Source organism: Ischnura elegans, chromosome 3 (assembly GCF_921293095.1).
Source record: "Ischnura elegans chromosome 3, ioIscEleg1.1, whole genome shotgun sequence".
Classification (NCBI taxonomy): Eukaryota; Metazoa; Arthropoda; class Insecta; order Odonata; family Coenagrionidae; genus Ischnura; species Ischnura elegans.
In genome coordinates, this window is record NC_060248.1 from 9,503,566 (window position 1) to 9,520,359 (window position 16,794).

General features: G+C 38.8%; 1 protein-coding gene and 1 long non-coding RNA gene across 2 annotated transcripts; both read right to left on the reverse strand.

Annotated features, from left to right (window-relative positions):
* Window positions 1-10,940: 10,940 nt before the first annotated feature.
* On the reverse strand, window positions 10,941-11,679 carry LOC124154953. Its single transcript, XM_046528715.1, has 2 exons — window positions 11,646-11,679; window positions 10,941-11,497 (listed from the first exon to the last, which is right to left on the reverse strand). Exon 2 carries the CDS (start codon window positions 11,473-11,475, stop codon window positions 11,068-11,070), a length of 408 nt encoding a protein of 135 aa, XP_046384671.1. The 5' UTR covers window positions 11,476-11,497; window positions 11,646-11,679; the 3' UTR covers window positions 10,941-11,067.
* A 2,112-nt stretch (window positions 11,680-13,791) lies between these two features.
* Window positions 13,792-16,262, reverse strand: LOC124154954. Its single transcript, XR_006864058.1, has 2 exons — window positions 15,742-16,262; window positions 13,792-13,977 (listed from the first exon to the last, which is right to left on the reverse strand). It is a non-coding gene; the product is annotated as an uncharacterized LOC124154954 (long non-coding RNA).
* Window positions 16,263-16,794: the final 532 nt, after the last annotated feature.

Sequence of the window (16,794 nt, forward strand, 5' to 3'; positions counted from 1 at the left end):
TTTTACTCTTAAGTAAATGACCATAAATATCTCGCTCCTTTTTCAGTGAAAATTATATTGATCTCAAAAGCAATTATCGGCAATCATCTGAAAAATATAATGCAAAAATTTCCCTCTCTCATTTAAAATTGCCTTACCGGTAATTTTTTTCGTGTAAAAATTGAAAATATTTCTTCTTTTATCACGTTTTAGTTATACTCGCTTTCTTGTTTGTCCTTCCGGGAAACATTTTGCCACTCAAATGCCGACCACTTCCTGATTACCTAGAGAGCTAAAATTTTCGGGTTAGCTCACAATCAGATCTGGATGACAATGCAATGTTCTCAATCATTCACAGCCAAAGGAACAGTACCTCGATTAATACGTAGACATTAAAATGGAGTTCCAAAATGTGGCCACTACAATCAATGGAGGTGCTGCAGCCATAATGTGAGCGTTAAAATATCTGTTTGGAGAGCGTTAAGTATCTGCGTCTTTTGATTTTGCTGCTTATTAACATAAGAGTGCGATTTACCATTCCCTTTATGACTTTCTCTGAAAATTACATATTGCTTAGTGGAATTTACGACTTCGAACAAACCTTCTGCAGTATATATCTTCCAGTTCAGCATGTAATTCTTAAATTCAGGCTTGACTCTGTGAAACCTCTCCATACTAGAAAAAATGAACAAATCTTTGTAAGGTTCACTTGTGTATTTAAATAGGCAAGATAGATCCACCTGTGTGCCATTCACATTTTCCCAAGAAAGAGTACCACGCAGTGCTTCTGATTAAATTTCCCCAGTGACCCATGTCCTTCTGGGAAACCATTATCCCATGCTCGCACAATCCACAGCCAGACACATGAACTACCATAGACCATTGTAATTTGGATAGCTCAGTGTAATCCTAAGCTAATCCTCTCTTTCTTCTCCAATACCGCTTCCTTCCTCAGCCCTCGTCTCCTCACCCACCCACCCTTAACCCCGCCCTCCCCTCGCTGGTCATATACCTTTCCACACAAGAAAAAACCCTCTCCGAAATCAAGGGACTTCCTCCTCCCCCTCCAATCCCTCGTTAACCCCCACCCTCCCACTCACCCAATCCGCTCCCTTCCGATAGATGACCTTATTTGGCATTCAATGATGCATCAATATAAGATGCATGTAATACCACTCACCTGAAGATGTAACTACGTCACGAAACCCGGGTCGTGCTCCTTTTAATGTAATAGTGAACCTGACAAAGTTTTATTCTTTTATTTCCATTCAGTTATTAAACAAACAAAGTTTGCCGCAAAAATATTTCAAATTGAAGTTAGAAGTTAAAAAAATTAAATTTAGAGATGAACAAATGGTTCATAAAAGAGAAAGTGAGGAACTACGTAGTGAAACAATGTGTAAAGACATAAATTACTTAACTCTCTTTACATCTTTTGATGAAACTGTTGCATTCCTTGTCAATGTAAAATAATTAATGGAAGTTTTAAAAAACGCTGTTAATTTGAGAACGAAGAAAGATAAAATAGGTAAAAGAATTGAAGGGCAAAAAAATTAAGTGAAATGAAAGAAAATTAAGAGGAAGTGAAGAACTGCCTAATAACACATCTGTAAAGGCAAAAATGTTTGTAAAACGGAACAAGGTGGTTTAGCTAGATGCACAGTTCAATTATGTTTTATCAGATTGGCGCACTTGGGCCAATTCATTTTAATTAATTGTGACTTAATAAATTGGTGCACTAAGACTTTTCACGGAACACCCATTTCGAAACTATGGACGGCTCTTGATGAAACTTTTGTATTAGTTCTTGAGATCTCTTGTCCATTCAAAATTATGAAAATAAACTTTGAATTTTATAATCAGATAAATGGTGAAGGGAAGTACATGGAAATCCACCTATTATTTTGACGTTAATTGAAGCAAGAGTTGTTTAACTTGATTCAAAATGTAAAATGAATGTAAGTGAAAAGAGAAATTATGATAATAACAGTAATTTTTCTTTTTAATATAAAGTGTTTGATTAATTTGAAGATTATTCTATTATTCCAACCGAGAAAGTTTTGAGATTTTGTTTGAAATTGATTTCTTTAAAGCTTGAAATTGCGATAATCATTATCACTGAAAGTTAAAAGTCTGCTATTAAAGACAGAATATTTGAGAAAACTACATGGTGGTTGCACTTAAAATTTTTAAAAAATTGAAAATTCCTTGATTGAAAATTCCATAACTAAATAGTCTAAAAAAATATAAAAATAGCATTTAAATAAAATGTTTTATTAAAAAGAAGAAAAAAACGGCCAACGGCACCTTAAAGTATAACAACTTTCGAATATGATTGATGACAGAATTATATTCGCTAGAGCTGAGGCAAGTCTGATATGCATCGAGCAGCAAATATCAATTAATTTTATAATTCCACACGCGTAGTAAGTTTTTCGTTTTTAATGTCTGAAATGCTCCTCTAAAACTTTTTTTAACTTTTCCAAGAAGAATGATGTTGGTTACCATGAATATAATCATTGCAACCAAACTTATATGGGCAGTTATGATACTGCCGGATACAAATATGGGGCGCGCGACCCCCCCCCCCCTTTGCAGGTCCGCCCCCGTTGCCTAAAATAGTAGAACCACAACTCTAAATATTTTGTTATAAGATGGCATGGCCTTGTATATGTATATAATTGGTTTAAATAAAACTCTCATACATTTTGCATATGACTTGATTATTTCTTATTGCGATAAAAGTATGTAAAGGCAGCTCAAGATATTTTTTCCCCACCCCCTTGACTTTTTTCTGTATCCGCCACTGATTGTGAGTAGAAAATTGACTTCAGTTCCAAAAGCCTGTTTTAAAACTCGATTCATGAACTATATAACTATTTACATAATCACTAGATAGGGATTTTTTTAAATTTACTAACTTTGGACTTAACCATATTTGTGGCTGGGTCCGAAATTTACAAGAGTCAAGCATATAGATGAAGATCTCCTGTTTTCAAACTCGATTAATCGAAGACTATGGAATCCATTTCACATCAGATGACAGAATATATTTTTTTCACTTATAGTCCGCTTGGGAATAATACTTTGGCGTGCGTGTCGGTGATAATTCAAAGGAATAAGAAAATTCTTCAAAGCAGCAATTATATGCACGTATAAAATAGTGTCATGCTTTATTTAATGGATGTTCGATATATCCATGATAAAAAAACAAATGGTTATATCGGCACTTAAAATGAAAGCTCAAATATATTCCCAGTGCCAAAGGAGGAAGTGGGGGTGTATGGGGTCGGCGTGTGTGGAGTGGGAGTAGGGAATAGTTTGGTTGAACAATAATGAATGAAGGCCAATAACAAGAAACGTACGACAAGTGGGGCGCGTGAGTGAAGGTTAAGGTTTTGTCGTCATGGAGATGCTTACCTGAAACAAAAGTGAATCAGTACAAAGAAAAACATCATTACAACGATGATCGCTAGTTAGTGGCGGCCTTGGTGTTTTCCCAAAAGCGACTACGATTTGCTTCTAAAGCGAGAAACTGAGTTGTCTGCGAACTCTCGACCTGTGCATTCGTCGCCAAAGGATCTCTGGAGAATGCTATTTCGACGCACCTGTGGGCAGGCCCCTCTAATCGCTCAGCGACCTAAGTAAGCGACTCCGGCAATCATCGCGTATCGGAAATTGGTTACATTGAAGAACGCCATAATATGCAGTCTATAATCGCTATATCGTCGTTACAGTCGCTCCTAGGAAAATGTACCTTTTCGGAGGCGAAAATCTACTTCTGCCATAACGCGTGGACCTGTTGGTACTGCCAAGTTTTAATGGGTCGCATCTCAGTGAGTTTTTTTTCGAGAAATAACCGTTGTAATGAGCCTGTGTTGCTCTAAGTATCACATTCTATCTATTTACGAATGTTTCGTTGTGCATTTATCCCTTGTAATAACCAGTACAACCTGATTTCCCGATAAAAGTGAATAAGGATATTGTGCGCCTAGCAGCCGTCCATAATTAACCTGATCTCATCCAAATAAAATCAAGTGAGCGTATTTTTCGGTAGAAAATGTTGACTTCACTAATTACGATGCTGAATTAGTGAAAATTTGCAGAGTTCCAAGCGACATAATATATGAGGCCATATAATTAATAATTTGAGCATGGAAACGCTACTTTCGAAATAAATACTTCCACCTATTAACTCCCTAATTGATGTAGAGAAAATTTCCTATTAAGTAAAAAATGTTGGAAAGAATCATCAGTCACACTGGAGTAGCCAGGAATTTTGTTTTCGAGGGGGGAGGTCCAAACCCAGGGGAGAAATTTTTGAAAAACAGGGTACAAAGCACGTAGACAATGGTAACGAAACCCTTGGGTCGGGTTCGCTGGATACACTCCTGAGGCGAGGACTATAAGCGATTAGCTTTTCTCCTCGCCGCCAGAAGGGGAAGGACAGAAAGGAACAAGGGAAGGAGGCGCCACCGCGATAGGAGCCCGATGACGCCTCCAAGGAAAGGACGGGGAAGGAAGGAAGGGACGAGGAATCCTGCACCGTCACAAGGCGGGCAGGTCCTACCATCAGCGAAACCATGCGTACGCAATTAATATTCTAACGACCTTAGAGGATTATTCTATGAAGAAGAATAATCCAACGATCAAATCGTTAGATAAAGCACGTAGACAGGTCTCACGCGCACTTCAAACCCTCACGACCTTCAAACCCTTTCGGGTGGATTCGGACCAAGGTGCGTATAATAGGCTATTATACGCACCTTGGATTCGGACGACACTTCGCTGACGTCACTTCCGGAATGTGACGTCGGCTAGTGCAAGAAGGGCACATAAACGTGAATTGGGACACGGCCTAAGTCGAGGGTTTTCAACTAATTTTAACACTTTTCATAATCAAAACATTTCATTTTTCAAAGAAATCTTTTTAAATTCATGATTTTTCAATATTTGGTTTTCTTTTGTGATGCAAAGTAAGTGTGCTTTCCCCCCCTTGCCAGTGGTGCAGCGAGGGGGGGGGGTTTGGGGGATAAACCCCCTCAGAGCTCAGAGAAATTTTTAAGTTTAATCCATTTTACTTAATTGGAGATTGATATTACTAATAGTGTAAAGATTAATAAAATATCCCTTAAGAAAGCCGTAAAACTCACCATTTTGAACCGTTTATCTTAAAATTCCGCAATTTATTAATCTCGCACCTACCTACCGCATATCCTGGTGGGTATTCCATACCCCCATACACCCCGGTATTAGTTGCACCTAAACCCCCCCCCCCCAGCCTTAATTCCTAGCTGCACCCCTGCCCCTTGCTACACCGCTGATCAGGCGTGCTATTTACGCCAATGACAATGCCTAAAAAAGTTAGAAATCAATGTTGCCAATAGAAATCATCTATGCCAATGCCAAAAAAAGTTAGAAATCAATGTTGAATGTGAAAAAAAAAATTCTCGGGGTGTGGTGGAAATTTTGTTTTGGAGATAGATGTTTAGAATAAAAAAACGTTGAATTCAAGTATCAAAAAGTTTATAAATGATCGTAACAAAATATAAATTCACGAAAGGATTTAAGAGGTTGCTTCTAATTGATTCAAGTGTACAAAAGGTAAAAATCATCATCTACGTTGGGAGAAAAGGAGTGGTGCAATACTGGTGCCTGGTACCAGGGATTAATATATTTTTCATACATAGTGCGATCAGTTCTAATTTTTTAGTTTAAGGGGCATATGGATGTGATAATTGAAAATATGAACATGGGAATGCAAGTTTCGAAAAATATATTTTTATCCAAGTCTGATCGTTGGGTTGAGAAGCAACAGCAAGCAACAAATGCATTAGGAGTTGAAATGGGTTGCTATTGCGGGAAATGTCAAGAAGGGCGCAAGTCATTGTTTAACCAGGTAGGATAGGACTAATATATTGGCAAAAGGAACAAAAGAATAGTTATTTTGATATTCAAGTAGTTGGGTACTTCAGATTTTTTGTTTAAATGATTTTCCATTTTCATGCTAAGATTTCTGAAAATTAACTTTTGGAAAGTCATTATTAGAAAAAACAAAACTTCCAAAACTGCAGTTTTATGTTAAGTAAATGGATTATGAGTGCCAGTGGCACAGCGAGGGGGTTTTGGGGGTTAAAACCCCCAAACCTACCCCCCCAGAGCTCAGAAAATTTTTAAGTTTAAACTATTTTACTTCATTGAAGTAATATCACTCGTAGAAAAGTGTAAATATTAATAAATTATCCCTCAGAAGGCCGTAAAACTCACCATTTTCAACTATTTATCTGAATATTTTTCGAGGGGAGGGCCCCCACACCTCCCCGTTACCCTGGTGGGTATTCCACACTCTCAGACACCTCAGTGTTTTGTGCCTAAAACCCCCCTTAAAAAGCCTCAATTCCTAGCTGCGCCCCTGATAAGTGCAACAGCAAACATAAGACTCTTAAATAGACATGTCCATGATGATTGCTCTGCCATCCCCTCATCAGCTCTTTCATAGCTACCGTAATATATAGGTGCGCATGAAATATATATCTGGTAAGTCACTAATTTATCTCGCGGAATGCCATCCCATGTTTTGCATTTTGCTTCCACAGAAAGAATAAGGAGGAAGAGAATATATATTTTACAAAGATTGAGGAGGAGGGCAGAGACGAGGATGAGGAGGAAGAATGGGGCACAGTTCCACTCATACCCACGTGGCTATTCTCCCATGCCCAGCCCTTAACATTGGTGCCACCAGCAGTGTTGGGGCAGCAGAAATTCCATGAGGAGGAGGATGAAGTCAGCAATAAGGAGATTGAAGAGGATGAGGAAGAGGGGGAGACGTTAATTCCAGCCTGGCTGTACCACCGATCCCTCAACTATTTCCCTGAAGGTGTGGAGGTATTGCTGGGGGAATTCCTTGAAGGGTTGGCACTGCAAGGGTTCTCCCTCACATGACTCTGGTCTTTGGAGGATAACATTTGGGTGAGTGCTCAAACTAAATCCTTCCTTTCTATTGTTTATTCTTTAGTATTGATGAAGGAAAAACATATCCCTACAAAGTGAGTGTCACTGTAATCATACCACAAAAAATTATCTGGCAAAATGAGCATAAAAAAGTCCATGTTCACTGAAAATGACATACTGGCTCAAAAAAACCAATATAGTTGACAATCTCCTTCTCTAAACACTGGCTGTTCCTGGCTGTCACCATCTCCTATGAATATAATACCCCTTTTCTGTGTGTGTCCAGGGACATTACTTTTTTGGGTAGGACAAATGTTTTTTTCTAATTTCATAAAAATATTATGGAATAAAAGCAACCAATAAGGACTGTTTTGGAAATTTTATAATGTTTTAAATTTTTTGATGACAGATTATATGATTAAATTATTTAGTAAAGGTTGTTAATAATATAAACACCTTCTTGAAAATCTAAATGGAACTGTCACGGATATGGCCAATCATGGTCTGTAACATGGGGGTACCCAGTGGGGGCAGCTGCCCCCCCCCCCTAAAATCAAAAATTGCAAAAGTCTTTAAGCAAAATCAGTACTGATTTGAAGTTAAAGTATTTAACAAATTTTCTTTAAACCCATGAAAAATGATACGTTGACCTAGTTAACCTAGTTATTCTCTTTTGTAGCACTAACCAACTGAGGAGGGATGTGCAACACTTGTCAAGGTGTTCATGGGGGATGTTACCAGCACTTATAGCAGTTCCTGAAATAATTAGTTGAGATATTCTTAGAGATATACCAGCAGTGGCCAGTGCCTTTCTCACAAATTCCTCCATATACAGGTTTGCTACCACTGGTGAGAAAGGTGAACTCATTGTGGTGCCTTTTCTCTGCTCGTAGTAATTATTTTTCCAGAAACAGAAAATATGAATTCTCAAGACAGTATTGCACTAGTGATGGGAAATCTTCAGGCACTCCAACTTTATTAAGTTCTTTGATAATATCAACTGAATCTTTAACGGGGACACGGGTGAACAGAGACACAACGTCAAAACTGACTAAGAGGTAAGTATATAAGGTATATGATATATACGTATAAATAGATAAGTCAGAGAGGTATATAAGGAGGACAAAAATCGTGGACTGGCATCTTCGACCTGAAGACACTGGCAGTAGTGCTAGCAAAACTGTTATCATCGACAAACAACCAGACGCGGTATCACCCGAAGAATGGAGATTTTGGAACCTTGACACTGCAGTCACAGGGGTACCTTGTAGCCGAAATACGTATACGTGTGGTTCCTCATCCCCTTGCCAATCCTTGACCACGATCTCGCTGGAGCTATTTTTTTCTCCTGGTAGATTGAAGCCATCAGTGGGTGAGTGAATGTGTGTGTGACTGCTTATTGAGTGTGTGTGTTTCTGCAAATCACTGGCTATCCCTAACAGGCCCATCCTGTGAAGATTCCCGTTTTTATGGAACAAGAATCCTTAATGGAGGTCCCTACAGCCCCCACAAAGGATCTTGTTTTGTTTGTTTGTTGTGAGTGAATGTCTGTGTGATTTGGGCTTTCCGGTTGAGAGGCTGGGGTTTAGTTCCTGCAGTGAATTTCTCCCCCTTCCCGCACACCAGCGCAGTGACAATTTTTTACTTGCAAGGTGGACGAGCCGTGGGAGAATTACAACTCTCTTCATCCACCATGTCCAGCACTTCGTCGTTTCTCCTCCTCTCCGTCCACTTCACCTTCTCCATTCTTCGCCACACCCACATTTCGAATGCCTGAAGATTTCCCGTCACTAGTGCAATACTGTCTTGAGAATTCATATTTTCTGTTTCTGGAAAAATAATTACTACGAGCAGAGAAAAGGCACCACAATGAGTTCACCTTTCTCACCAGTGGTAGCAAACCTGTATATGGAGGAATTTGTGAGAAAGGCACTGGCCACTGCTGGTATATCTCTAAGACTATCTCAACTAATTATTTCAGGAACTGTTAAATGTCGGCATGATCTTCCAACCAACTACAATGTAAATTCTCAGGGAGAGAAATGGTGAAAGGAAAGGCGCAACTAATATTGGGGTGTCTGGGGGTATGGGATACCCGCCAGGGTAAGCAGGAGATGCGGGGGTTCTCCCCAGAAAAAAATTAGGATGAATGGTTCCATATGGTGAGTTTTACGGCTTTCTGAGGGATATTTTATACCTTCTTCCATTATTCTATAAGTACTATTAATGCAATTAAGTAAAATGGCTTGAAATTCAAAATTTCTCTGAGGTTTTGGGGTTATCCCCCAAACCCTCCTCTCTTCGCCGCTGACCTAACCTAGATAGCATGCAAGCTTGCAGCAATCTTGTCATAGGCTTGTCACGACAAACCTTGTTGTGGGAAGTTTGCAGCAAACTTGCTGTGACAAACCTATTCTGGCTTGAAAGCTATGTACATGCTTGAATAAAGCTTACAAGTTATGTGAACACATACAAGCCGTAGACTTGTACATCACACCTGCAGAATACATGCCATATTGCACCCATAGCAGATTTGTCATATCATTCCTGCTGCAAACTTGCCATATCACACCTGTAGCAAACTTGCCATATCACACCTGCAGCAAACTTGCCATATCAAACCTGCTACTACCCACACATAGCATGTTAGCTTACGTGAAACTTGACTTTTCCTTGCCATCTCAAGGTTGAATTTTTCAAGCCTCTTTCCAGCCTATTTCAAGCTACCCAAATGGATTTACCCTTGCCATGCCAATGTTGAATTTTTCAAGCCTGTGTCCAGCCTATGTCAAGCTACCCAAATTGATTTTCCCTTGCCATGTCATGGTGAAAATATTTTCTGGTCAGAAAACTCAGTCATGAGATCACCCTCAAACAGAGATGAGAATTGCTTAGATTTACAAATACATTTTCTTGGATTAATATCCCACTTAAGACACTGCCTCCAAAAGATACCTTGAGGGTGCCATTCAGGTGATATGGCGAAAAAAAAATTTACACAATTTATATACATTTTTAGCTTAGCCCGCGGCTGAGCTTTAAGCCACCGAGTGCGTCCACCGGGTTGCGGATGGTGGGTCAACCTCTAGATATAGAGGTTAGCTGCGATATAAGCAAGTTTACTTGTCGAATAAGCAGTCGTGGACAAAAAGCGGTGGTTATCCGAGGTGGTATGGGTCCATCCCTGGGTGAGATAGGCAATCTAAATGATAAACTAAACCTGTGAAGATACCGTGACTTGGCGATGAGAGGCCGCCAACAATTATGCCTCACATCACCCGGAGGAGAGGGCAGCAGCTCTTCTTCATATGAGTGAAGGTGGAGACCACGATGGTCAGTACAGCGACACACATTGCACTTCAGGCGTGGTAACATTTACTTTAATGGCTGTAGTACTGCGATGTGGAAGGCAAGGGGAAACCACCACATTATTATCCCGAGGAGGCGCAGCTACTCCAACTTTAAATTGTCTGACATGATGGAATTCTCTCAGATAAAAAATTCCGGAGATAAACTAGTCAGTCCCCCATTCGGATCTCCGGGCGGGGACTACCCGAGAGGGTACATCGGTCAATTGTGATAAAGTTATGAGGATAGGTACATGGAACGTGAGATCACTCAGGACTTGTGGTAAGCTAGAAAACCTTAAAGTGGAAATGGAAAGACTGAATATCGACGTGCTAGGAATCAGCAAAATGAAATGGCCTGAGGAGGGAGACTTTTGGAGTGGAAGCTAACTCGTTGCGCCTTTCCTTTCACCATTTCTCTCCCTGAGAATTTACATTGTAGTTGGTTGGAAGATCATGCCGACATTTAACGGACACCTTATACTTCATACCTATATTCATACCGTTATACTCACTACATTTCCTCTCGCCGTGCATGTCACGTAAAGGTCAATGTAATATCCTGATTGCCATTTTTGGGTAAAGTTTTTAATATAAAATAAGCTAGGCAAAAATTGTAGCAGACAAGAAATTTTGAATGCATGCTAAACTGCATGCTTTCAAAAAGAGATTTATTTCATTTCAAAACAAAACGAAATAATTGAAACATTTAAATTAGAATTTAAACATTTCAAAAGAATACGAAATTACAGAAACGTTGAAATTAGGATTTTGACAACAAAGTTTTCATTCAATTGGAGGAAATATGTTCCAAGCTTTCAAATATCATGAAACCATCATTCATGATGTGTTGGCTGGATATTGGCACATCATTTTCCAAGATTACATGAAGTTCTTCTTCTTGCAATATCACGGGTCGCCCCAACTTCCTCCATCTTTGGATGAGTACATACAACTCTTCCATCTTGGAAGTCTTCATTCTCGTTGCCTTTTTGGCTGGTGTGACGTTGTACATCGCCTCGTCCAGGTTGTATCCTCCCTGCTTAATGGTGAAGTGCTGCACCTTCCCTGAATGCACGCTGGTGTCCCCTCTTCTCCGGTCGCTGATCAACGTCGTCACGGCCATCATGAGGGCACTGGATGCCAATGCCAATGCATTCGAGGGCTGCAACCACTTCATCGCCTTCCGAATTCCCATGATGGACTTCCTTGCTTACGCCCTAGATGAAAAGAAAATAGAATAGAACGATAATCAATCCGTTAGAGCTAATAACGCTCTCAAAATTAAGTATTCTTTAAATTAGCATGATATAATTTTATTGACCGAGGAAAATTATCCGTTTGAAATCTTAGACGGTCTAAACTTACCTTCCACGTAGGTATTAGAAGAAATGGAATTCTTTCCTTTATAATTCTTCCGTGTAGTACTCCACACATGCACAAATGATGGAAAGTTTCCAACAAGTATTTTGTTAGCACTGAATTACTTTACAATTCGCTTGCAATCGCAATCGACTGGTCTCGCCAATTCGCTTTCAAGTGAATCGAGTGAAGATTCCAAGAATGTATCTTAGTAACGGGCTCCGGTCATTGTTGTGGAATTAGCAAGGGCTCTAATGGAACATTATATCTGCGTTGCATTACCCTTCAGGTTTGTCTTTTATCTTGAAATGAATATATTTTTATTTAAGTTTTTATACATAGCATCGTGTATATCCCGACTAGGGATAGAAAATCACGTTTCATCTCCCGATTTTTTGAAGTGTCTATTTTCAGTAGTGTATTGGAGTTCAAAGTGTTTCATACATTTTTTTGTTATTTCTTGGAGTTTAGGTCAATGTTTAGGTTTGCGACCAGACATTCTTATTACATGTAAGATGACGATGACTGCCCGGATGATCGACGTGACCATCCCTTTTGACAACCGGAGATCAGCGCTCCAGGAGGCCCGGCGACTGAAGGAGGAGAAGTACGCCGGCCTGGCAGCAGACCTCGCCGTCCAGGGGTACAGCGCATCGGTGGAGGGTTTCGTCGTGGGAAGCCTTGGCTCTTGGGACCCACAGAACGACCGTGTTCTCAGGGGCCTGGGCATTCCGCGACGCTACGCCTTCATGATGAAGAAGCTGATGGTCTCCGATGTCATCAGGTGGTCACGTGACCTCTACGTCGAGCACATCACCGGGCATCGACAATATCGATGCCCGGTGATCATCGATGCCCGGTGATCGGCAGCGATGGATGAGTGTAGTGCGGTGCAGTGCAGTGAAGCCCTTCCCTTTCACCTTCTTCACCTTAATAAATCTTTTTTTCCTTTCCTTTCCCCAACCCCTTCCCCGTCCCATTATATGTTTGATATTAAAAAACTTTGGACTGCCGTAAGGCTTGAGGAGATGATGGCATATATAACTTATGAGCAAACATCCCACTAAACCTATTAAACAACATTATTATAGAAAATTGGCCTTTAATATCTGATCATACAGTAATAAACAGGGAAGAGTTCTTTGAATTGTATGATATTACTGTCAATCAAGGCTATTTACAATATAAGGACCGTCAATATCAAATCAAAAATGGAGTTCACATGGGAAAATACATTGACCTAAACTCCAAGATATTTCATAAAATGTATTAAACAAGGTCAAGAATAGAGGAGGAAAAAATGTGTTATATTATAAAGTTAGTTTTTTTGAGTCCCAGCGATAGAATATTTGATGAATGTACTTCTTGATTCACCCCTTCTTTAGAGTAAACGAATGTAAAAATTTTACTTAGGAGATGAGGTAAACTACATTTGCCTACCATGAAGAACATTTTCGCTGAATAAAGATTTACTGATGACGATAAGGATGAAGAGAAATATATTACTCTTCATTTCAATTGGCGTTCATCATCATATTCGAAGAGTTGATACAACGGTACGGCACTTTGGTATCTCGTTATTTTCCACTGGCAGTAATTCAGTGTTGCCAATTTTCATATTGGTTTTTACCGATACATATTAGCATTTAGTGTCGTGATTTCTGTTACATTTCTTTGGGTTAAACATATATTATAGCATCATATTATTTCGTTAAAAGTATATACATTCTAGCACATAATAAAACTCCTTACCATTTTTGGACAAAATCGTCGTAATTAATAATTAAAACTCTAATTTTCAAATTCAATTCCCCCACTGCAGCCCCATGTATGAGACATACTTGGGAGATACTTGGAACCAATTTGCTGCCAACACTTTTCTCTAATATATGGAACGTATTGATCGAGGTGTTTCGGTTTCCGGGTGAATCTTTCGGACGGTCCCAAAAACAAAATCTTCGAAGCGTGAGGTACGTAGGTCAGGTAAAGGAAACAACCCCTACCATGAATGGGCCTAATTCACACGCCTTTGCCATAGTTCGGGTTAATCACCGTCCTCACCAATAGAAACCATCCCAAGGGTTGACACAGTGAGGGCGTGGTAATCATATATGTGGGGTCGTATGAAATGACTGAAATAATTATTATTATGATTCTTTATTCTAATAAAATCGACAAAAACACAAACGCAAGTACAGAAAACAAAGCACTTGTAAATATGTAGTTTTAAGTTTCTCACCCATGCTTCGCATTATAGTGGGTTACCATTGTGTCCTCCAGAAAATGACAGTTCTCACAGCAGGTGGAATTACCCCAGGTAGAACTGCCTTGGTTGCACCTGATTGATTTATAGAATTATGGAAAGATAAAAATTATCAGATAAAATTATAGGAATGACCATTTCTTAGTTTTATATTAAATCCCTATTCCACCAACTTACAATCGCAAGTCAGTGTTGGTAAGTAATCAAGTAAGAATAATCGTATTACGTGTAACAAATTTTACGAAATGACATTTTAATTTGCAATGTACTCTTTACGGCGAAAGAGGTATCGTACATTCGTTGTAATCGTTACTTGCTCGTAATCGATGATTACATTACTAATTTCACTGTTTTGCATAGAATTACCGATAACTTCGATTGCCGCTGAGTAACATAATTTGCCTGTTTAGGTTCAGATACTCTTATATAATACTGAGGGTACAAAATATGACACCCCTTGTGTTGCTATTCCAGTTAGAATTGTATGTATCGAAAGTGAAAAGGCAATTAGTGATTTCTATAGCTCCATTATTCCACATTTTACCTCAATATTCGACATATGTCATGCGGCCTTTACAGAGGATATCTTAACGAGAAGTGAATGTGCGCACTGTATTGAATTGTGATGACTGCAATTTTACCGATTGCCTACCTTTTTAAAATATCGTAATTAGTACTCCTGAGTGATTACTTATAATACGAAGTTACTGCAATGAAGACCAGTTACTTTTAACGCTGTCACAAGTCAACAAATAAGAATGGCATATGGAAAGTGTGCATTTTCCGTGAATTTGACATTTTCCAACGCCAAACCTCTCAACAGAAAATATCTTTGATTATTTGTGAAAACTTTTGATTTCATCCTATTCAAGACATAACTCCAAATAGCACAGTCCCCATCACTAAAAGTATTAGTGAAAATGGTCTGTATTTTACTAAGTTCTCAGGCGGAGAATTATTTAAAATTCTATTTTTTTTAAAATTTAATTTCCACACGGTATCCCCATACATAAGAGATCCCAGGAATATATAAATTACCATTAACTCCCAGATATATGGAAAACGCATGAATTCTCGAGGAATAGCAAAATCTCATGGATGCTCCTCCACATTTGCCGCCTTAGATGGTCTATGCAAGGGGCGGTTGTACTTACTAATTATTATTATAACGAGGTGGTTATACTACGATCGTTATTTAATATTTAGTGTGAATATAGCCACCTTTAATTATTGACCATTGCTGCAGTTGTATTACTTAAGTTTTTTGCCCATTATGTCGTAGGAGATATGACGGCATGTATGGCCATATAGTTTTCAACCCTATTCTCTTTTCTCCATGTCCGCTATTGTCGTGATTATCTCCTGGAATTGGCTGAAGATGGTTTTTCCTCTTTGCCTTTATTTCTCAGTCTGTAAATTTCGTGGAAGGACAAGAATGAGAACAAAGGGATGATTTTCGTAAGAAATTCATATAAAATTCTGTTTTCTCTGTTATTATTTACATGGTTGCTACGGATGGTGTTTTCGATTCACCGAGGTTGTATTTATGCCATATATCTGTTATTTTCCACAACCGACAATGATGATAAAAGAGAAATTAGTCATAAATATTACTAATGTATCCTGTTCTTACACTGATAATGTAAAGAAGGCTTTGAAACCCTCACATGGGCCCTCAAATAACAATTTCTACCGTTGTTAAGTTTTACAAATCCTATGGATAATTAATTTCACCTTATTATAATAGTGATAATGGTAATGCGAAGGGCTTTGCATAAGGGTCGTTCCACGACTATTATAAATTCTCTTCTTTTCGAATGGTAACACGTTTTTACTCACCAGAAACGGCTATCATTGTCTTTTATCGGAACATGCAGTGGTAGGTTACATGATCATCATTCCTTCGGTCTTACATCACTTTGTCGTGATGATTATCACCTGTTCTTTGCAGATCATGATTTTCCCTCTTAAAATTCATGTCTCTATCTATAACGTTCGTAGAATGACAAAAATGAGAATAAAGAGACTTGTTGTGTTGGCAATTCACTTATTAAAATTGATAGAGAAACTTGAATCTTACCGCTTTTACACATTATACATACATTGTAGACGTGATAGCGTACCTAATTAATTTTATTTGATATGCCCTCAGATTTAAGCATAATTCTTCACTACCTTCCGCCTTCAGCTCATCACCATCATATGAAGGAGTATTTCTTACCGCCATCGTCCGATACGTATTATACCTGAGCGAAGACGTCTAAATATTGAAATCTCGTGAAAAAAAAATATTACACAACTTACTTTCCACATCCTCTTCATTTTATTGCTTTAAGACAATATCAATGTGTAAAATTCCCTTTCCTCCGTTATTATTTACTTGGTTACCATGGGTGGTTATTCCGATAGAACGTATTTAGCTTCAATTTATTTAATTTCTACACGATATCCCCATGTATAGGATATACTAGTGATATAATCACTACCAATACTTATTTAATACGTTGAAAAATACATTGAAGTCTCAAGAATTAGCATAATCCCTTTTATGCGCCATATATGGTGCCTTATGTATGGTCCATACCCGGGAAGGTTATACTAATAATTATAACGGAGTGGTTAAATTACGAAAGGTAACAATATAAGTTTTAATTTAAATATGGCCAGCGTTGATTATAGACCATTGCGGCTGTTATATGAATTCAGTTTTATGTCCATTGTGGAGGAGACAAGACCGCATGTATGGCATGGCGGTGTGAGAGTAGCCTCGAGAATAGGTAACCCGATTGGAACCCGTTACGTCGACTGGCTTAGATTTTCTGACCCGCGCTGAAACCCAAGAAAAGGTTATTCATTCAACTAATGCCATATACCTGTTACTTTATCTCATTG

Bases quoted from the DNA above. Each gene is read 5' to 3' on its own strand.
- LOC124154953 (XM_046528715.1), bottom strand. From the start codon at position 11,475: ATGGGAATTCGGAAGGCGATGAAGTGGTTGCAGCCCTCGAATGCATTG.